At 41.6% G+C, this 23937-nt stretch overlaps 2 protein-coding genes across 2 annotated transcripts in view; both read right to left on the reverse strand.

Moving 5' to 3' along the window:
- The window catches only part of LOC117354975 (oocyte zinc finger protein XlCOF6-like), a 46428-nt gene extending 43552 nt beyond the window's left edge, over positions 1–2876 (reverse strand). The window contains exons 1-2 of the mRNA XM_033932932.1: positions 2674–2876; positions 2150–2276 (exon numbers count right to left, since the gene is read on the reverse strand). Of these exons, the coding sequence (XP_033788823.1) occupies positions 2150–2276; positions 2674–2697 (151 nt within the window). The 5' untranslated portion in view covers positions 2698–2876. The remainder of the gene's footprint in view (positions 1–2149; positions 2277–2673) is intronic.
- Positions 2877–19485: 16609 nt separating this feature from the next.
- LOC117354976 (gastrula zinc finger protein XlCGF26.1-like) overlaps positions 19486–23937 on the reverse strand; it is a 48927-nt gene continuing 44475 nt past the window's right edge. Inside the window, exons 4-5 of the mRNA XM_033932933.1 lie at positions 20382–21743; positions 19486–19493 (exon numbers count right to left, since the gene is read on the reverse strand). Of these exons, the coding sequence (XP_033788824.1) occupies positions 19486–19493; positions 20382–21743 (1370 nt within the window). The remainder of the gene's footprint in view (positions 19494–20381; positions 21744–23937) is intronic.

The raw sequence follows: 23937 nt of genomic DNA on the forward strand, positions 1-23937 counted from the left end.
CTTGCGTTCATTCTGATCTAGCAGGAACTTGTCTTTGTCTTGAATCCCCAGAGGGCGTTTTCCCCTACGACTGCCTCCGGAAGAGCGTTCCAGTTTTCCACCACTCTGGGTGAAAAAGAACTTCCTTCCGTTTGTACGGAATCTATCCCCTTTTAACTTTAGAGAGTGCCCTCTCATTCGCCCCACCTTGGAGAGGGTGAACGACCTGTCTTTATCTACTAAGTCTATTCCCTTCATTATCTTGAATGTTTCTATCATGTCCCCTCTCAGTCTCCTCTTTTGAAGGGAGAAGAGGCCCAGTTTCTCTAATCTCTCACTATACAACTCCTCCAGCCCTTTAACCATTTTAGTCACTCTTCTCTGGACCCATTCAAATATTACCATGTCCTTCTTCAAGTAACGACTAGTGCTAGACACAATATTCCAGGTGGGGCTATACCATGGCCTGGTACAGTGGTATGATAACCTTCTCCAATCTATTTGTGATCCCCTTCTTAATCATTCCTAGCATTCTGTTTGCCATTTTCGCCGCGCATTGTGCGGACGGCTTCATCAACTTATCAACCAGTACTCCCGTCTCTTTCCTGGGGGGTATCTCTGAGTACTGCACCAGACATCCTGTATTCGTGTACAAGATTTTTGTTACCGACATGCATCACCTTACACTTATCCACGTTAAACTTCATTTGCAATGTCGCAGCCCATTTTTTCAGCATGTTTATGTCCTGTTGCAGGTCTTCACAATCCTCCTGTGTATATTATATATGTCATAACAATAATCACAGTTTTAATTTTAAAAACATTTCAAAATTATTAGTGAAAAACTCAGACCCTGAACCCGTGAATAATAGTGTAATCACACCACCTGAGGTTCAATAGGGGACCATCATAGTTTTTCACTGTCCCCACATACCATCCATACTTTGTAACAAAATAAATACACCAGGTACTTATCTGAATCGGATGGACTATCGTGAAACTGAATGGTTGCTCACGTAAGTTTTTAGCGTGGGCATTCCACTTTTTCCTGGTTGGGGTTCCGTCTGTTCCGACCATTTTGCGTCATTTCCGGTGGGATCGATATATATGGAGTGTCCTGAAGTAGTATTTCCACTATCTCTTGCCGGTCAGCCCGTCCCGATAAGGTTACCTCTTTGAAGTTTTTGTGCCACTAACAGATATTTATACATAGTTTTCAGATTGAGTATTAAATTGTTAAACCTGTAAGGGAAATATATTTTTATCTCCTGAGCCCACGGATAGTGGGTTTTGTTCATATTTAGATAGGATTTCCTCTAATAGTTATATTTGTGTTTTGGATTACCAGTGTCCTTCCCTGAAGAAGACTTAAAACTTGAGTCGGGGGGACAGGGTCATTAGAGTCAATTTTTCTTCAATCAACTTAATTATTGTTATTTTATTGCACTTGGTACATCACATTCCTTGGCGGTTCTATAACAACGATAGTCCATCCGATTCAGATAAGTACCTGGTGTATTTATTTTGTTACAAAGTATGGATGGTATGTGGGGACAGTGAAAAACTATGATGGTTCCCTATTGAACCTCAGGTGGTGTGATTACACTATTATTCACTGGTTCAGGGTCTGAGTTTTTCACTAATAATTTTGAAATGTTTTTAAAATTAAAACTGTGATTATTGTTATTATATATTACATTAGTATCACAGAAGAAGATAATTTTTCTCTCCAATTTTTGGTGAGTATTATATATGTCAACCTGTAACCCATTCCAAGCTCTTTGGGGAGAACGGGATAGAAAATTAATCAAATAAATACACTGGCTGCCTATAACCCCAAGAATCAAGTTTCAATTACGAATCACTGTCTTTAAGATTTAGAAAGGCAAAACAGAAAAAAAATAAAAATAAAGATTACCATACCATTATCTGTGAATATGGATTGAAAGTATTTCCATTATTTATGTAGTTTAAGCACCTGTGACCGATAGGTGCCAATTTATGAAGGGAGACTGTCAATTGCTGTCTATTTTTTCACTGAGCATTACCATAACAAATTTTTTTGCTGTGTGATTTTTTTTATCTTTCTACATTTGCTTTTTGGCTTTATAATGATGTCTCAATACTGATTAAAAAAAAAAACAACCAAAACTGTAATATGATCCCTTACCCAGTGAGATCAGGGTCAGATAATTCTCCTTCATTACCTCCCTGTAGAGCTCCTTCTGCTCTTCATTTAAATACTCCCACTCCTTCTGGGAGAAAGAGACAGCGATGTCCTCAAACTTTACCGGCATCTGAAATACAAAGCAGAAACACACTCAGAATCTTCAGCATTGCTTAGACCACCAGATCTCCCAATGCTGGTGCCCATTGGGGTAGGGAAAAGTTTGCAGAATGCATATAATTTAGAATTGCAGAAGACACTGTCCCATAATGAGGTTACATTTCAGATCCCCCCAGGACTGGGGCTCAGCAGAGCAGAAGAACATATTTTTGTGAGTATATAATTCAGTGTCACATAACACAGGCTCAGAGTAGGGTCATATTTATTTGAAGAGAGATTTGTGTCCCAGAAAAGGAGCAGAGCAACTAGACAAGAGGCCCAAAGTGCCAGTGTCCAGCCCCAGGACTGCTTAGGATCCCAGATGAGAAAAGTGCAGCAGGGGCAGGATGTTAGGGCCAGTCTCCTACCTGCGCAGAAGCTCTTGCAGGCATTTGCCTGACCTGGAGGCTCTTTTTCTGGCCTCTTGCAGCGCTGGAGGGAGGGAGAGAAGGGCAGAAACGGTGATTTGGAGCTGGAGATTTCCGATTTGGCACAGACCGATGATGTCACAACGGAGAGGCGCATCTTCTCACTGACTGAGTACGGTCTTCAATCTCTTTCAGTGTTGATTGGTCAGAATGGTCCCTGGGGCGGGGAGAGTCATAGAAGGGTCCGCTCTCTAGCTATGATTGGTGGAGGAGAAAAGAAGGCGTCACTCTCAGCTCCTTCTGCTGCTCATAGTCAGGGCTAGACATGTTGCTGTGCAGATGGGCGGGAAAATGGCTGCAGGGTCCGCCCTCTATCTCTGATTGGAGGAGGGGAGAAAAGAAGGCGTCACTCTCAGCTCCTCCCTCTGCTACTCATAGCCAGGGCTGGACATGTTGCTGTGCAGATGGGCGGGAAGATGGCTGCAGGGTCCGCCCTCTATCCCTGATTGGAGGAGGGGAGAAAAGAAGGCGTCACTCTCAGGTCCTGCTGCTCATAGCTAGGGCGGGAGGAGGAGCCAGGGCTGGACATGGAGCTGTGCAGATTGGCGGGAAGCAGATACAGAAGCAATCATAGTGGCAGGAAGTGGGCAGCAGTTTCCCCTCAGCTGAACTCAAAGGCTTTGGTCACTTTCTCAGACCATAAATGCACAATTATATCCCCTGAGTTAAACATCAGGATTCACATCTGCTGCTGAAAAGTTCTCAGCCCAACCAAGAAGAGAATCATGTAGAGCCATGAAACATACAAGGTATTCCATACTTTTCCTGACACGTTTCATTTCATATCACTGAAACGAAAAGTGTGGAATAACTTGTAAGTTTTGTGGCTTCACATGATTCTCGTCTTGGTTGGGCTGAGAACTTTCCAGCAGCCCCTTCTATAATGATGCTCATTTTGTATAGCATTTTCTACTGGAGGGATTAGCGGAGGTCACCCCTTAATTTCTCAATGCTTTTTGTCCCTTTCCCTCAGACAGTACTGGCCAAGGATGTTGGGCTCTCAACAGCTTGGGAAAACACAGGCCTGGCTGTTGAAAAACTATCAGATCTTAATTTTTCGTGCATAAACAAATAAAGCTAGAGAGGTGTGGTTTGGTGCACATATGTAGATGACTCTAATGCGCTTGCTTGAATTTTTTCCCGCCCACAGAAGCTGTCAGTCACCAGCAAACCGCCGATGAGTGAGGAAGTGTAAGTGAGCACCGTCAGATTTTCTTTTTTTTTTTTGACAAAATGACAGAAAAGTTGAACAACGCTACTGCGTTAAATTTTGTGTAAAGCTTGGTGATTCCCAAGTGGAAACGATTCGCAACATTCAACAGGCCTTCAGGGAAGAAGCAATGGGCACCACACAGATAAAGGAGTGGTACAACTGCTTCAGAGAGTGAAGCACATTCTGGTAGGCCCTCAACATCCAGAAATGAGATCGTCATTGACAAGTGAGGATCCTAGTGATATAGGATCATTGAATCATGATCAGAGAACATGCAGATGAGGTGAGCATCAGCGTTAGATCCGTTCATTCCATTTTGACTGAGGATTTGGGCTTCGGGAGAGTTTCAGCAAAGTTTGTGCCAAAACTGCTAATGAACCTGCCCATTCTTCACATTTGATACAGAGTTTCCTGGCCAAACACAATACACCTGTGATTCCTCAGGCTCCTTATTCTCTCGACATGGCTTTAATAAACATAGAAACATAGAAGATGAGGGCAGAAAAGGGCTACAGCCCATCAAGTCTGCCCACTCTGCTTACCCACCCCCTGTCTATGCCCTAATGACTTCTGGCTTTTCCCCAAGCTGAACATGCCCCTGAAAGGGACCAGATTTCACTCAAGAGGAGACATGCAGAATGTGACGGACCCAGGGCCGGATTAATGAATAGACCCAGTAGGGACCAGCCTAGGGCCAGAACTTGCCAGGAGGGCCTGCTAAAAAAAAAAATAAGTAACAAGACAGACTCAGCTTTTTTTTTTTTTTTGCCAGGAGGGCCTGCTAAAAAAAAACCAAGTAACAAGACAGACTCAGCTTTTTTTTTTTTTTTTCAAACAGTGACAGCCCCCCAGCATCCATTGAAAGCAAACCTTGGCTTTCCTCCCTCTGCTTTGACTCTTCTTCGCTTGGGGGGGGGGGGGGGATAGAAAATGTGCATTTATGCACATAAGAAAAAGCATCCCAACACTCCAAAACAGCCTTTAGCCCTCTTCTAATCCGGGGCAAGACTCACCTTGTGGATGTCCCAGTTGCCCAGTATCAACCCAAACTTTGGTTGTGGCTTCTGAGGCAAGGAAAGTTTTTGGAGGAGTCATGTTCTGCCCCGCCTATTCCCTCCGCCTACCCGTTGCTGCTGGGGGCGGTGTGTGAGCCAAGTACAGACGCTGGAGTGGCCATTGTGCATCAGACTCAGGGGGCAGCAAATTCTGCAGCACATCCCCAGCCTGGGTCCCAGTACACGGCTGCTTTTGTCCTCTGCCAGGCTGATGAGTTGGGAATTGATCTCAGTCTGGCTCCAGAAAAAGGAAGTAAAAGCTGGATACCCCTAAGGTCCCAGCTCTCAGGCTAATGGTCTCCAACAAGCAAGTTAACCGGGTGAGGCCTGTGGGAACCACTCCAGTACCTAAAGCAAGCATCAGGGGTTAGACATGGCAGGGGCCCAGGACTCTTAGACTTGCAAGGGGAGCGGAGCTTGCATGCACCTCCCTAGGGATAGTGTTAGACCTGTGTGGGGAGGTAAGCAATCCTGGATTGGATGGAGAAGAAGGCAAGATGGTTAAATGAATTATGGTGCAGTGAAAAAGAGGTACAGTAGGGTACTGCCCAAGCATCTCCCCCCAGCCTCTCTACCAATACAGCAAGCATACAACCACTTATAATTTCTATCGTGTGCTGTAGAGCTTACAATCTAATTAAAACAGACAGAGGGAATGAGAAAATAGGCATGAGTAATTTACAAGTGAGTGGGAGTTAAGAGCAGCCTCGAAAAAGTAGGCTTGCAGTCGGGATTTCATGATGATGGAAGTGGAGAGAACTTAAAGGAGTGAGAGACGGGGCAGGGCAAATGATGGAAGTGGGGACTGGAGAAGGGGGCAGATGATGGACATAATTGGTGGGGGGTGGGTTTGCTGGACTATGGGAGGAGCAGACAGAGGTGGAGAGACCCTGACGAAGATGATAATAGAGATAAATTTGCCATTACAACTGATCTGTGGACTGAACATGGAACTGGTATGCCATACATAATCGTGACTGCACACTATATAGACGACAATTTTCATCTTCACGCAATAATTCTTGCCCACCAGAACACTGCAGCTAATATTCGATCAACTGCCAAGGAAATCTTGGAAGAGTTTGGGGCTTATTCGTCAGAACAATGTCTATATCACTGAAAATGGAGCTAATGTTAAGGTTGCTTTCAAAGATCAACAGTGGCTATCATACACAGGCCACAATTTGAATCTTGTGTTGGTTCATGGACTGAAGCACCATGACAATTTTGATTCTCTGATTGCTGATGAATCTCACAAAAGACACCATTGCACATGTCAAGCATTCAAGAATGCATCACAAGCTAGAGACTAGCCTTAAACAGGCTGTTCCAACAAGATGGAACAACATCTATAAAATGGTGGGGATCATTATCTCAAAACCTACCACATCTTAAAGAACTGGCTAATGAGTATAGGGATTAAAAAACCTCAGAGGCTGCTTTTGGATCTGAATGAAGCACTATTAAATGACACAATTTGTGTCTGGCGCAACTTTGATACGGCAACAGCTGATAAAACGCCTATCCTCTGCAATGTCCTTCTAACACGTGCTCCGTTGTTCAAACATCAGACTGTTACTGCAACAGATTCATCAATTATTGCTGCCATAAAGAAACATTTATTTTTTGGTATTGTTTGGTCATTCTCACAGTGTGTTGAGGTTTTTTTCTAGGCTATCATGGATAAAAGTACTGTGCAGAATCTCATCATTACTAAAAGCAATCAATTGTCTCTGATTGAAAATAATGGAGCTAGTCTGGAGTGGAAGTTCTTTCTTGTCATCTATGTGGATGGTCAATGCAGTGGTTTCGCCATGTGCAAGACTTGCAAGTCAGCGTTGAGGTGGAGGTCGCATGATGGTACCAGTGGCCTAAAATCATATGCAGCAATCAATAGTGAGCAAAAGTATACTGCTGTGACGAGAAGCATCAAGCACTTTTTACATAAAGAGAATCGGAAGGAAGAATACAGAACCTTGCCTACAGCAGTGAAAGCAGAAGTTACTGATGCAGTTGCTTCGATGTGCGCCACGGACATCAGACCTTTTTCTCTGATCGAGGGAATTGGATTTGCTCGCCTTGCTGACTTGTTGATTTCCAGTGGTGCGAAATATGGCCAAGATTCTTCTGATCTGGGACTCCCCTCTGCCAGAACAGTGTCAAGACATATTTCAACTATTGCTGAAAAACAAAAGGCTGCATTGACTGAGGTGTTGGGTCAGCAAAATAAATTTGCCATTACAACTGATCTGTGGACTGAAGATGGAACTGGTATGCCATACATAATCGTGACTGCACACTATATAGATGACAATTTTCATCTTCACGCAAGAATTCTTGCCCACCAGAACTCTGCTTGATAAGCACACTGCAGCTAATATTCGATCAACTGCCAAGGGAAGAGTTTGGGGCTTATCGTCAGAACAATGTCTATATCACTGAAAATGGAGCTAATGTTATGTTTAAATGATTTTTATTATTCCAGCAGTAGGAAGCAAATACAAACAGTAGTACCATTCAGGAAATAACATTTTCAACAATATAATCAGTTCCCCTCCCATCCCCCATCCCCTCCCCTCCCCAAGAATCCATGGCCAGTCCAACAGCTGAGAGTGGGAATAAAATCTTAAAGATTCAAAAGTCTACTGCAAGCATGCGGTGTGAGGTCCTGCCAGAAATGCTCCCACACCTGACAAAATTTGCGACCCGGGCCAAGAGTCAAGTCTCCCACCATGCGTCTCTCCAGTGTTGCATGCACTATCATTAGGGATCTCCATTGTGCATATGACGGGGGATCACGGGAGAGCCAGTTGGTGAGGATGGCTTTTTTCCCCATCAAAAGAGCTCTGGAGATAAATGCTTACATTCCCCTGGGTTTGGGCGAGGCTATATTATAAAATCCAAATGACGCCCTCGGTTGCGGAAGCCATCGCCGTCCCCAAAGCGATGTGGTATATAGGCCAAGATGTCTCCAAAACTGTTGGATTGCGGGGCAGGCCCAAAACATGTGACTCAAATATGCGTGAGCCTGATTGCATTTCAGGCAAGAATGTGACGCAGTAAACCCCATCCGGGCTGCACGTTCCAGTGGAATGTAAAGTCTAAGAACAATTTTCAATTGCATTTCCCAGTGAGTAATATTGGGTGACACCTTCTGAATGTTCTTCAGGACCCGTTGTAACTGTTGAGCAGTCAACTGGCAATGCAAGTCCTCAGCCCACGCTGTCGCTAATATATCCAGATTCGTACTTGGTTGGCAATCCCGGATCCCCACAATATGAAATCGTAGAGGAATCCTCTGTTGGGCTGAAAGGCTGAAGAGTTCCGAAAGCGCCTCCCTGCAGACTTCAGTAAGGGCAGCCACTGGGAGGGACTAAACATAGTGACGGATCTGGTAATAGGCGAAGAGATCATTAGCCTGTAGGTCAAAAGTTTGTTGCAGCTCGGCAAATGTGACCAGGCTCCCCTCCTCCGAAAACAGGTGAAAAAAAATATTGTAGACCTTGTGCTTGCCACCTAAGAAAGGTGGCATTTTGCATGCCCGGCTGAAAAGCTCAATTGCCCTGTATAGGTAAATATAAAGACACCCTAGAAGACAATTTGGCTGTTTTACAGACCCATCTCCATGTCCCTCTGGCCGGCGTAAAAATGGGGTAGTGAGACACCAAAGGACACATCCTCGGATCTGCCACGTGTAGGAAATAGCTCACATGGAACAGAGCCAGCAAAGATAACTCCAGTGGTGTAGCAGAAAAATCAGATGTTCCTCTAAACCAATCATTAATGTGTCTCATCTGACAAGCCATAGCATACCAACGTACATTTAATAAGCCATAGCCCCCCCTATCCCTGGGCAGACACATCCGTAGCAAGGGCATACGTGGTCGCTTACCACCCCATAGAAAACGCTGTAGCTCTTTCGTTAAACAAATGTTATGGGCATAGGACAGCAGCAGAGGTAAAACCTGAAAGTGATATAACCATTTGGGAAAGAGCACCATATTAAAAAGGGCTACCCGGCCCGCCACCGATAAGGAAAAAGTGGACCAATTCTGTAGATGTTGTGAGGTGTCATGAAGTAATGGGGTGATATTGCTGGTGTACAGGGTCGTAAGGTCTCGGGGGATCTGTACCCCCAAATAGCGAATTGAAGTCTGAGCCCACGTAAATGGGAAGTGACCGCTCCATGTCTGTTGTAATGTCAAGGGGCTAGCTAGGGCCATAGATTTCTGGTAGTTCAACGTAAATCCCAAATAAAATTTGAATTCGTCAAGCGCTTGCAATAAATATCGAATAGAGTGAGCGGGGTCAGTTAGCAAAAATAATAGATCATCTGCAAAGGTCAACACTTGAGTGAATGAGTCCCGAAGTCCACACCCACTATGTCGGGGTCCTGAGACACTGTGCGAAGAAAGGGTTCGAGGTATAATAAAAATAAGAGGGGTGACAGGGGACAGCCCTGTCGAGTTCCCCTCTCAATAGATATTGGGTCAGTAATAATGTCATTGCTGTTGGAGTGGAATATAAAGTGCGTAATGCCGAGGCGAACCAGCCAGATATTCCCATACAATTTAACACTTCAAAGAGATACGTCCAATTGACCTGGTCGAACGCCTGTGCCGCATCCAAACTGAGTAGAAGCCACACGTCACACATGAATACCTAGGAAAAGGCAGCATCTTACATACTGCAGTGAGCAGTACAACATCAATACACCCATTGTAAAACTAAACAAGCCAGACTAGTACAGATCAATCCTGCAGTCAATCCTAACAAAAAAACATGTCTTTCGAACACACAGAACACAGAAAACACCTTTGCCTAGTATGGAATATGTAATCACAAACCAAACACTCCCTCTCCCACTCCCGTGGATTTTAGCCACGGTGGTAACAGCTCTGACGCTCATAGAATTCTGAGCATCAGAGCTGCTACCACCACGGCTGGCGCTAAAAAATGCTCCACAGTTTTGTAAAAGGGGAGATAAAATAAAAATACATAGACAAAGGTTAAATTGAACCAGTAAGAAGCTGGACTCTGCATACAGTGCATCACAGAAACAGTGACACATGTCTCCTAAAGACCTAAAGCAATAAATAAATAGAAAATTTTTTTCTACCTTTGTCTTCTGTGGTTTCTGCTTTCCTCATCTTCTTGTTACTCTCTTCCTTCCATCCATTGTCTGCCGTCTCTCTTCCCCTATATGGTATCTTCTCTCCTTCTATGCCCCTTCCAGAAACTGTATGCCTCCCCCTTCCATCTCTCCTTTCACCCCCATTAGTCTGGCATCTATCTCCTTCCTTCTCTCTCCCACACCTCTCCTCTGCAATCCCTTTCTCTTCTTTCCCTCATTTTCCTTTTCAATTTATTTTCTGCATCTGTCTAGATTATGTTCTTACTACCCTCCCATCAATGTCCTTTTTTACTGTCTACCTAAAGCTTGCCACCTCTTTCCCTCACCCCTCCAGTGTTTCCCTAACTCAATCCTTTTCTCCCCATCATGTGCCCTCTTTTTATTTATCCCCTCCTTCCATCGTGTACCCTCTTTCTCCAACTCTTCTATCTAGTACCTTCTCCTCTCTCTGTCTACTTCCATCCAGCGTCTGCTCCCCTTTCTCTCCTCCAATTTCCTTCCTGCATTTGCTCCCTTATCTCTCCCATTGCACTTCCATCCAGCATAGGCTCCCCACTACCATCCAATGTCTGCCCTTTCTCTCGCTATCCACCCTTCAATCAGCATCTGCCCCCTTTCTTTCCCTCCAATATTCTTCCCCCTTGTCTCTCCCCTTTCTCTGTACATCAATTCCATCAGCACCACCCTTCCATACCACCCTGCCCCCTTTCTTTCCCTCCACCACTCTTCCATTCCAGCAGTCCTGCTCCTTTCTCTCCCTTCATGCAGCAAGGTCCCACGATGACTGTAGCTGCCAGCTGACAGTCCACCCCACTCTGATGTACTTGCTCTGGAGCGGACTCAGCAGCCACATGCTGGAAGGTCCCGCAATGACTCGTCTGCTGGCTCTGCTCCGGGAGAAATAAGTTACATCGGAGGGGGTGGACCCGGAAGACGCAGGGAGTTGTGACAAAGTTCCGCAAAATCGGATATTCAAGGATTTAAATACTGTGGCTGTGAAATCAAACTTGCCGCCTATGCAGATAATGTTATGCTGTGCATAACGCCAGACTCTATCCCACATGACATCAAGGTAATTGAGTCCTATACGCAGGTCTCTGGCTATAAATTAAATACAACTAAGTCTGAACTAATGCCTCTGAACTGCAATGAAGATAAACAAAATATTAACTGCTTTGGTTTTGTTTGGAATGCATACAAATTGAAGTATTTAGGATTTTTATAGGTCCAACTTTGGAGGATACAGGAAAACTAAATGAGGATTACATGCTATCCATAATAAAGAACTTTAACACTTAAATGGTCACCATTAAAAATTACTTGGTGGGCGTGCTTGGCCATGATTAAAATGATGATTCTACCCAAAATTAACTATGTATTAAGTATGTTGCCCTTCTTATTACAGAAGAATGTATATCGTGTTATTGAAAAAATGTTAAGCAAATTCTTGTGGAAAAATAGCCAACCACGGATAGCATTACACAAACTTAAAAATTATAAATCGAACGGTGGAATCAACTTTCCAGACTTTTTAAAATATCATCAAGCCTTCATAATGCGTCAGGGCTCATTTTGGCTTTTTAATAAAACTACATCTGACCCCCCCCCCCCCCTCTTGGCTGTCTCTGGAAAGAATCTTATATGGTACCAACAATCTTGCTTGCATCCTGTCAATATCCTCCTCTCTGAAAAAATATAATTGTATTTTCCATTCAACATATAAGGTTCTCATACATTTTGATAGCATTATGAAAATCAAATGGAAGGACACCACATTGATTTCATTATGAAACAATGACACTTTTAAAATCAATAACATCGCCTTGAATTGGCCTATTTGGCAAAAATATGATATCTGGACACTGCAAGATCTTTTATGTAATAATCGATGGTTGGCTTTTGAAGAAGTGCGTGATAAATTTAATCTACCAGCCAATCAATATATTAATTGGCTTCAATTAAAATTCGTTGCGTGTGCTTCAATTCCGGAACTTCTAAAATTGAAACCAATACCTGATCTTCAAAATACTATTACTATAGCTCCTCTAAATGGTACACTTTATTGAGACAAACTTCACCTGTGTCTATATCACTAATGGTGAGTGCATGGCATCCAGATTTAGACATTTCCGCTGAAGATGAGCTTTGGCAGAAAGTGTGGACCAGAGTATTCAAATCGAATAGATCAGCTCTAGTCCTTCAATCAATATACTTTCTATTTCATCAATCCCACTGGATGCCACATAAAATCGATAAATTTTCCAAAGAAGGCTCCAATCTATGCTGGTCCTGTGTGAAAATTCGAAGGTACACTGCCGCACATGTTATACCAATGCTCACATATTAAATTGTATTGGGATAAAGTCTGGAGCACCATATCCACCATTCTAATTATTATTCTTGGACAACATCAAGTTTCAAGTTTCAAGTTTATTGATTTTTGATATCCCGATCATAAAACAAATATCTGACCGGTTTACAATTTAAAAAAAAAACCATGAAATTAATAAGAAGGAAAGTTAGAACTGGTTAATAGTGTATTGGAAAAATTAATAAAAACACATTAAACATATACTGACAAACGTGACTGTGAGGAAAGTTGGGAAGGAGGGAAAAAGTTACATAATATTTGAGGAAATGAGATAGAGGGAAGGGATAGAACATGAAGGAGAAGGGTGCATGGTATAAATGATGTGCGCTGAAATGAAAAAGATATTTTTGAAAAGGATGAGTAGATAAGTGGATATAAAAGATTAGGATTTATTGAAGGCATCCTTGAATAGGAAAGTTTTAAGATTAGTTTTAAATTTAGGTAAATCAGTTTCGTCTCGGAGAGATTGAGGGAGAGAATTCCATAGTGTAGGGGCTGTTATAGCAAAATTTGTTTTCCTAGTATAGTAAGATTCTTTTATGGAGGGAATGAAGAGGAGTTTTTGGTCAGCAGATCGTAAGGTACGGGGAGAACTTTGGGGTATTAGTAATTTGTCCAGGAATAAAGGTAGATGTGAAAGTTTGATTTTAAAAGAAAGCAGTAAAATTTTATAAGTTATGCGGTATGTAACCGGGAGCCAATGTGCTTCCTTTAGGAGCGGAGTAACATGTTCGAATTTTCCCGTCTGGTAGATGAGTTTAATTGCGGTATTTTGTACTATCTGTAAACGGCGGATTTCTTTTTGGGGTAGTCCGTTTAGTAATGAATTGCAATAGTCTAGATGAGAAATGACTAGAGAATGAATAAGGATAGTGATCGAATCAGTATTTAAAGTGGAAATAAGTGAACGAATGATACGAAGTTTAAAGAAGCATGTTTTTACAACTGTACTTATGTGATCATGGAAAGTGGTCTCACATAGTCTATACCCGAACCCAATGCTCGTTTACTTAACATCTTATTATTCTTGGCTATTAAAAACATCTTGCACTGTTGGAAGGACTTATCGAAGGTAGAATACATTGAAATTTGAAAGTGTAATAGCTGAAAAACATCATTCTGTTAGTTCTTTTCTCAAAGTATGGAGACCTGTTCAACTTTATTGTGACTTGGACCGTTGACATAAAATTATCTCAATGTAATACCAATGTAATATTTATAAAATATATTTAGAGTCACTTCTTGTCAGTTAATTAAGTCACTTGGGATGCTCAGTATGATGCTCATTGGGAACGCTCTTCAGTTCTTTTCACGTATACTCTCAGCTGAAATTATATGTACTGGCCCTGCTAGATTTAGTTGACATGAGACACTGGTTGTATTGACTTATAAATAATACTATCTTCCCACTTATTAATTGTGATACGTACAACTAGTCTGTTTCATGTTTAAGTTATCTTTTGTATATTTGCATATATGTATATTTGCATATTTATAATAATTATTTGTATACTTTGCATATTTATTTTGAAAAATAAAAATTTAAATTAAAAAAAATAAAAGCGAGATAAGTCAAGCGGGATAAGCACCCCTAAATATGTCAATGAGGATTCAGCCCATTCCAATGGAAACAAACCCCTCCAAGCCGCGCGTACCTCGAGACTCAAGAGTAAAGCGACTGACTTATCCAAATTAAGAGAGAGACCAGAATAAAATCCAAATTCAGAAATAAGGTCCAACGTCGTTGGTAAGGAATCTTCCGGCCTACTAAAAATCAAAAACATATCGTCAGCGAAGGCTAAAGTCTTCAATTCTACCCCCGCGACAAGAAGGCCCTGAACCTCCTCAAACCCACAAAGTGTGCAGAGCAGAGGTTCCAAAGAAAGAAGAAAAAGCAGGGGTGAGAGGGAGCATCCCTGCCGAGTACCCCTAAGAATAGGAAAGGAGTCCAACAAAGAGGCCCCATGGATTAGAGTATAAAGAACGCACTGCACTCAGATAAAAGAATCCAAGCCCGACATACTCAAGGGTACGAAACAAAAAGGACAAATGGACACTATTAAAGGCCTTAGAGGCATCTAAACTAACAAACAAAGCTGAAATACAGTGATATTGACAGTGAGCTAGCACGAAGAGGACCTTCCGCATGTAGCAGACCGACTGGCGACCATGGACGAATCCTATTTGGTCCTCGTGGATGAGCGTCGGGAGATGAGGGGCGAGACAGTCGGCCAGCATACAGGAAAGAAGCTTAAGATCCACGTTAATCAGGGAGATAGGACGATAAGAGCTGGGAGCATCAGCCTCTTTGCCAGGTTTCAGCAATAAAGTAATAAACGCCTCATTAGCATAACGGGAAAAGGAGCCTCGAGTGATAGCAGTGTTAAAGTAAGCTAGCAAAGGGCCACAAGACGGGAGGAAAGAATTCTCCAGAAAAGCCATCCGGGCCCGGGGCCTTACCCGAGCAGAAAGCTTTAATAGCAGATTCTAGTTCCACTGCCCGGAAAGGACAATTCAGGGAAGACATGACGTCCTCCGATAGGCGATGTAGTCCCGAGGGCTGTAGATAGTCCGCCAATAAATCTGGGGGATCATCATCAGGAGCACTGTACAACTGAAGGAAGCAATCAAATAATACCCCGGAAATGTCCGTCGTATAAGTCACTCTTCCCCCACCTGGGGTCCGGAGCATCAAAATCGGTTTCCAACTGGTCCCAGCTTCCACTAAGCACGCCATAAGGCGCCCCAGTTTGTTACCAAATCGTTGGAAGCGATGTTTATGATAGGCCACCCATTTCTGAGAGCACAAATGGAAGAGAGAATTAAGAGCCTCTTGGGTAGACAAATAGCATTCCCGAGTTTCCCCCGAAGGAGCCAAGTGGAAGGACCACTTAGCCGCACCTAAGGCCCGTTCCAGGGTGATAATTCCTCTATGGATACGTCTATTTCTAGCACACAGAAGGAGATAATATGGCCCCAAATCACAGTTTTGGCAGCTTCCCAGAACAAGACGGGAACATCCCGATGATGGGCATTATTGGTGGAATAGTCATCCCACTGGGCCTGTGGAAAAGTCTGAAATTCTACATCCTGTGCAAGATAGAATGGAAAGCGTCAAGAGAGAGAACGGATATATGCGGCTTCTAAATGAACATCTACCCATATCGGGGTATGATCCAAAATATTCAAAGGGCCAATCTCCACTGACACGATGGAGGGAAACAGTTCCGAAGGCACAAAAATATAATCAATCCGATACCAGGTATTTTGGGCCCTAGAAAGATGAGTATAGTCCCGAATCTCAGGATGGAAAAGACGCCAGGGGTCCACCACAGAAAGGGTATCATAAAAATTGGAGAGGAGATTACTTCTGGCCCCCAAAGCAGCAGATAAGGTGCCAGACTTGTCAGAGGTGGGATCCAAGACCAAATTAAAATCTCCCATAAGAAGCAGCAGGTTCCCAGAATAACAAGAACAAAGTTGGGTCAACTTCTGCAAAAAAGAAAATTCCGACGAATTTGGGCTGTACACAACCAGCAGCAAATAACTCCGGTCTCCCAACGTCAGGCGCAAAAGGAGGTATCTACCATCCGCAGCTTTGTCAAGGACGTGAACTCCAAACGGCGAAGACTTACCACAACACTGCAATGCCACCATGATGCCCCGGTGAAGAAGCAAAAAAGACTTGCATAAGATTTATAACACTATGAGTCCTTTGTGATGGAGAGATGCAGTGGGAGATTTTTCTCACGTTTGGTGGAAATGTTCGGTCATACAAAGATTTTGGCAGCGTGTACTTCATGTTTATTATTTAATTACAGGAATATTGTATCCGCCTGAGGCTCATTATTCTTAATTACATATGAAGCCATCTTATGTATCTAAGGATCAACATATTTTAGCCTATTATTTTTTAACAACAGCTAGACTACTTAAAGCAGCCCATTGGAGAAAGAATTTTGCACCTACCTTGTCCCACTTGCTGAGGAAGATGGACTTTGTTTTATGTTGAGAAATTGACAGTTTTAAAAAAATGGACGTCTGCGGTTTTTCCATAAAGTCTGGGACATTTATTTGCAATGGAGAGAGACACCTGCTTCACAGTCTTCATAATAAGGGACTTCATTCATCATGTATACTGATGGCTATTATATTTTGGGGTATTATTTGAATTTTTCTGTGATGATTGCATTGCTTCTTATTTGCTGGCTTGATGGGGTTTTTCTTTGTTTTGGATTTTTCTTTGTTTTGGGGTCTTTGTTGGGGAGCGGGAGGGGGTTTATTTTCTGGGCTATCACTTCTCAAGCTTTGTATACTTGGCTTTTGTATTATTGTTGTATATTATTTTGCAAAAATAAAAGTTAAAAAAAAATTATAAGTTTGAAAACATTTTTTCTTTACAGAGGGGTCATCATACTAAATTTAAGGAAATATGGGACCCATTAACAAAATATTGCAAATTATGATATGATATGGTAATATTAATTCCCTTTGGTTTATGAAAGATTGGTATACATATACAGGAGGGGAGGGGGGATGAGGGAGAGGGAGGGTGGGAGATGGGATTTAATAATTGTATAGTATTTGATTGAATCAAAGTGCAGTGAGATATATTACTTGTTTGTTTAGCTGTTTGCACTAAGTATTTGATTTTAAAATGAATAAAGAATTTATAAAAAAAAAAGATCTCAATCTGTATACTTTAGAGGAAAGGTGGGAGAGGGGAGATGAGATGTTTAAATACCTACATGAACTATAATTTCTGTTGATACAAATTTCCCATCTAAATAGACTTTCTCACTAAATAAATACCTACATGAGCATAAATGTACATGAGTCGAGTCTCTTTCATTTAAAAGGAAGCACTGGAGTGAGAGGGCATAAGATTAAGTTAAGAGATGATAGGCTAAGGAAATACTTTTTTTACAGACAGGGTGGTAGATGTGTGGAACAGTCTCTCGGAAGAAGTGGTGGAGACAGAGACTGTGTCTGAATTTAAGAAGGAGTAGGATAGTCACATGGGGACTCAGAGAGAGAGATAAAGGTTACTGCGGATGGGCAGACTAGATGGGCCATTTGGCCTTTATCTGCCATCATGTTTCTATGAGTCTGTTGCAGTAACAGTAAGATGCCTGAGCAACTGAGCACGTGATGGAACGACATTGCAGGAGGTATTAATCTGATCAGCAAATAAGACTCTCGATGGCACATCAAAGGCAGACAAAACACAAATGATGCCATTTAACAGTAGTTCATTTCAATCCAAAAGCAGTTTCTGCAGTTTATTTAATCACTGAATTAAGTTACCAGTTGTACAACATGTGTTAAGATTTTCAATTCGTCATGAATTACAAAGACTAGGGGACACTTGATGAAATTGCAGGGAAATACCTTTAAAACCAATAGGAGGAAATATTTTTTCACTCAGTGAATAGTTAAGCTCTGGAACACATTGCCTGAGGTTGTGGTAAGAGCGGATAGGGTAGCTGGTTTCAAAAAAAGTTTGGACAATTCAGCTCTCAGTTGGTTCATGTAATTGATCTTAATGGAGTAGACAGAGATAAGCTTCTCTGTATTAGATAGAACAGCTGGATGTCTGATTTCAACTTGGTTGTAGCGGTCTTATGAGGACCATATGCTTGCTATTTCTGGAATATATTCATAAAAATTTATTGGTAGAAAAAAAAAAGGTCTGAAACAAATTTTTGGAGGAAAAGTCCATAGTCTGTTATTAAAACATGGGGGAAACCTCTACTTGCTCTGGATAGGTAGCATGGAATGTTGCTACTCTTTGGGTTTTGGCCAGGTACTAGGGACCTGGATTTGCCACCGTCAGAACAGGCTACTGGGTTGGATGGACCACTGGTCTGACCCAGTAAAGCTATTCTTATGTTTACTTATTAATACTAGCATTTTATATATGCTTTAATGCCTAGAAAATGACATGTGGACACAGTCTGTGCCTGTCCCACACCCCGTGTTTAACTGCAGGTACTCGTCCCCATGTCACTCTCTACTTCTCAGCTTTAGATACAATAGTACTTGAAAAGAATTAGGTCCCAATTACTGCCCCACATTCTCTCTGTCTGTCATTTGCAAGACAGATGCATCTGGGGACAGTATCTTAGAGACAAGAAATTATCTCCCAAACATGTCCACTTTATTGTCAGCTTTACCACTCTTTTATATCATTTTACATGAATCAGTGTTGTCAGCATGTGACGTAAATGCAAACCATATATGGACACAGGTCACATGAAACTTTAAAGAAATAACAAGCATTTTACTATCTAAAGGCTGAAGTCCAAAGAGTGCTTTGATCAGCAGAGCCTCTTATCTAAAGCTGCTTGCAAATACAGCTATGAAAACAATTGAATTCACTTCACAACAAGATAACACACATCTTCTCAAACATAAAATGGCCTTGCAGTATTTCAGCAAGAGAAGACAAACAGTGTCTGGATTTACAGCTTCAAACACAGCATATGGAAAACTACAAGACGTGTCCCTTCAGTACTAAGGACCCAGTTACACCTATGCATTCTTCATATCTCAGCTAAGTTTATTACTCTACTGAAGCTTTAACATACGTAGTCGTTTAAAAATTGGACTATTAATCTTTGCATTTTATGGACATTTGAACGTTACAAGTTACAGTCAATTAGTACTTTGAAACATCTTTTTCAACTCGGTGCAATGATCGATACCATAAAAGTCTCTTAAGGGCTTCTGCCCTCATTGAGTTCTTCAATCCTCCATCTTGGAATCTGAGCACCACTTTTTGATAAAAGACGTTTGAAGTAGTCATTGTTCCTTTATGTGTTATTTTTGTTATTATGGCCCTTTAGGAACACTTTTTTGAATTACACCCAGTTGTTTATATTGGCCTTCAGTACTAATGTCAGACTGCAAATTAGAGAAAGAAAGTTTAAGGGAGGAGCCCTTAAGTCTTCAATATCAACTATACCTGGGGTTTCAATTACTTTTCTAGAAAATTTAACCATCATTTAAATTTAGTCACAGGCACTTACACCATCTTCGTTGGCGTAGTTCCCATGTGTAAATACTATTTTATAAACCATGCCTAACTTTAAGCTTATAGAATAGCTCGATTTTTCAGGGTCAATTTTCTGGGTGCTATATATAGAATTTAGTTCTCGGGTAGAATATATGGTTTGTTTCCCGTGTGAATCATTTGATGACGTTTTAGATATGAAAGCTGAGTGAAGCTTTTATTACACTCAGTACATGTAAATGGCTTGTTTCCCGTGTGAATCATTTGATGACGTTTTAGCTTTGAAAGCTGAGTGAAGCTTTTATTACACTCGGTACATGTAAATGGTTTGTTTCCCGTGTGAATCATTTGATGAAGTTTTAGCACTGAAAGCTGAGTGAAGCTTTTATTACACTCGGTACATGTAAATGGTTTGTTTCCCGTGTGAATCATATGATGACGTTTTAGCTTTGAAAGCTGAGTGAAGCTTTTATTACACTCGGTACATGTAAATGGTTTGTTTCCCGTGTGAATCATTTGATGACGTTTTAGCTTTGAAAGCTGAGTGTAGCTTTTATTACACTCAGTACATGTAAATGGTTTGTTTCCCATGTGAATCATTTGATGACGTTTTAGATATGAAAGCTGAGTGAAGCTTTTATTACACTCAGTACATGTAAATGGTTTGTTTCCCATGTGAATCATTTGATGACGTTTTAGATATGAAAGCCGAGTGAAGCTTTTATTACACTCAGTACATGTAAATGGCTTGTGTCCCGTATGAATCATTTGATGACGTTTTAGCTTTGAAAGCAGAGTGAAGCTTTCATTACACTCAGTACATGTAAATGGTTTGTTTCCCGTGTGAATCATTTGATGACGTTTTAGCTTTGAAAGCTGAGTGAAGCTTTCATTACACTCAATGCATGTAAATGGTTTGTTTCCCGTGTGAATCATTTGATGACGTTTTAGCTTTGAAAGCTGAGTGAAGCTTTCATTGCCCTCAGTACATGTAAATGGTTTGTTTCCCGTGTGAATCATTTGATGACGTTTTAGCTTTGAAAGCTGAGTGAAGATTTCATTACGCTCAGTACATGTAAATGGTTTGTTTCCCGTGTGAATCATTTGATGACGTTTTAGCTTTGAAAGCTGAGTAAAGCTTTCATTACACTCAGTACATGTAAATGGTTTGTTTCCCGTGTGAATCATTTGATGACGTTTTAGCTTTGAAAGCCGAGTGTAGCTTTTATTACACTCAGTACATGTAAATGGCTTGTTTCCCGTGTGAATCAATTGATGACGTTTTAGCTTTGAAAGCTGAGTGAAGCTTTTATTACACTCGGTACATGTAAATGGTTTGTTTCCCGTGTGAATCATTTGATGAAGTTTTAGCCCTGAAAGCTGAGTGAATCTTTTATTACACTCAGTACATGTAAATGGTTTGTTTCCCGTGTGAATCATTTGATGACGTTTTAGCTTTGAAAGCTGAGTGAAGCTTTTATTACACTCAGTACATGTAAATGGTTTGTTTCCCGTGTGAATCATTTGATGACGTTTTAGCTTTGAAAGCTGAGTGTAGCTTTTATTACACTCAGTACATGTAAATGGTTTGTTTCCCATGTGAATCATTTGATGACGTTTTAGATATGAAAGCTGAGTGAAGCTTTTATTACACTCAGTACATGTAAATGGTTTGTTTCGCGTGTGAATCATTTGATGACGTTTTAGATTCGAAAGCTGAGTGAAGCTTTTATTACACTCAGTACATGTAAATGGTTTGACTGCTGTGTGGGTCTGTTGGTGAATTTTTACAGTTGACTTTTTATTACACTCAGTGAATGTATCTGGTTTCTCATTTTTATGATTGCTTTTGTGGCTTTGGAGATCTGGAAACAAGGGAAAACTCTTACTACATTTAGGGCACGTAAAGTTGAAGCTCCTCTTATATTTAATGCATGTAAATTCTTTGTGGTGTGTTTTTTGTTTTCTTTTACCATGGTGGATTTCAGAAGTCACTTTATCACTACTATTAATTTGGAAGGGTCTCCCTGTTAGGTGTCCATCCCTTGAGTCTCCTGTAGGGTCTTCATGCTCCTTTGATTCCTGCTTACAATACTTTGTGTTAATCCTCTCAATTCCCTGGGAAATATTCTCACAGACGTTTCCTGATTGTCTTTGCACTTGTTCTACAGGATCTTCTCCTTGATTCTTTTCTCTCTTCTTTTCTGGTGTAATCTGATGATCTGTTGGATATAAAAAGAAGGTATTAATCATGTGCCAGAAGACAGTGGTGGTTTCTAAGAGATTACCTGTGTATAATAAGGAGGACAGTTCATAGTCAAATGCGATCAAGACAAATGCATGCAGAAAATTACGCTAAGACAGCGCGAATGCAGATGGCAAGATTATGCGGGTGCATAGACGATGAAACATTAACTGCACACATTTGACTATAAACCATCTTGTGCGCATTTGACTATGAGCGCGGATGGCGAGATTATTTATTTTCACGGACGACGAAACTTTGATCTGCGTATGCACGCTCAGCATTTTGTTATTATAATAAATAACCCTATAGTCGCGCTTTTACACAGCGCCCTATTGTTGCTACACTCGCTTATCTTGCGATTCTGTTGAACGCATCGTATATAGCTTTAAACACATTAAACCACGTTCTAAAGTAAGGAAATGTAAATATGAACATACATAGAAACATAGAAAGATGACGGCAGAAAAGGGCTACAGCCCATCAAGTCTGCCCACTCTTCTGACCCACCCCATCAAGTCTGAGTGCTAATGACCCAGTTCCTTATCTCGACCCCTGTAGGGATCCCACGTGGATGTCCCATTTATTCTTAAAGTCGAGCACGCTGGTGGCCTTGAGTTTGTTTGTTCCAGTGATCTACTACCCTTTCTGTGAAGAAATACTTCCTGGTGTCACCATTAAATTTCCCTCCCCTGAGTTTGAGCGAGTGTCCCCTTGTGACCTGGGGAAGAATATATCGCTTTCCGCCTCGACACGACCTGTGATGTACTTAAATGTCTCAATCATGTCTCCCCTTTCTCTACGCTCCTCAAGAGTGTAGAGCTGTAATTTGCCCAGTCTTTCTTCGTATGAGAGACTCTTGAGTCCGGAGACCATTCTAGTGGCCATTCGCTGGACCGATTCAGCTCGAAGCACATCTTTATGGTAGTGTGGTCTCCAGAATTGCACACAGTACTCCAGGTGAGGTCTCTCCATGGTTCTGTAAAGCGGCATTATGACTTCAGGTTTGCGGCTGACGAAGCCTCTATTGATACATCCCAACATTTGCCTTGCCTTGGATGAGGCCTGCTCCACTTGTTTGGCAGCCTTCATGTCTGCACTGACGATTACTCCCAAGTCCCGTTCTTCTGAGGTTCTAGCTAGTGTTTCTCCATTCAAGGTGTAAGTTCTGCATGGATTTCCGCTGCCGAGATGCATGACCTTACATTTCTTAGCGTTGAAGCCCAGCTGCCATGTCGAGGACCAGTTTTCCAACGTGATCAGATCCTGCGTCATACTATCCTTGAGATTGCTTTCACTTACTATATTACATAGTTTGGCGTCGTCGGCGAACAGTGTTACTTTACCCTGAAGCCCTCGGGTCAAGTCCCTTATGAATATGTTGAAAAGGGATTGTCCCAGGACTGAGCCCTGCGGTACTCCGCTAGTCACCTCCGATGTCTCAGAGAGGGTGCCGTTGACCACCACCCTCTGAAGTCTTCCACTCAGATGTTGAGAAATTACCCGGGGAGATGGAAAAAGCATTTAGGTTGGAAACCTGGGAAAGATTGGTAAAGCAAGCCAGCATGATTGTTGCCAAAAGTTGCAGACAGGATAGTAGTGTAAGTTGCTAAATAGGGTAAAATGCATGTGGATCTAGCCAGAATTAAGAATGTGAGTTTCGCACTGATAAACATGAATAAGGACTGTGATTTTAGACATATAATTTTGTCAAGCTCGAAGGAACTAGTGTTTGATCCTGCGTGCAGTGGATTTGTTACAGGCAGTGAGTAATTTAAAGAGAATTGAGCCAGATAGATTACATGTTCTCGCAGTTGTAAAAGTGTGTCTGCTGGTAATAAAAAAGAAAAAACAAACAAACAAAAAGCGACCATTTGTCAGACATGTGGGGTTTGTGTTGGGCACATCTCTGCCTTTGTATCCCAGTGTTGGGGGATTTAAAGTACAAGACTAACAATGATAGAGGTTAAGTATCCATATTTTTCTGAAAATTGAAATATTTGCTAAACATGGGCTTGATAACATTGATAACGGATGGATTGAGAATAATTCTTTTGTGCTAACAGTCTTCCTTGCTTTCCCGTATTGTGTCTTTATCCTGGTGTTCTTTATGAATTCTTTCTTCCCATGCACGTTTGTATAAAGTGTTATTATCAATCAGATTCTAAATA

Source organism: Geotrypetes seraphini, chromosome 2, assembly GCF_902459505.1.
Source record: "Geotrypetes seraphini chromosome 2, aGeoSer1.1, whole genome shotgun sequence".
NCBI classification, from domain to species: domain Eukaryota; kingdom Metazoa; phylum Chordata; class Amphibia; order Gymnophiona; family Dermophiidae; genus Geotrypetes; species Geotrypetes seraphini.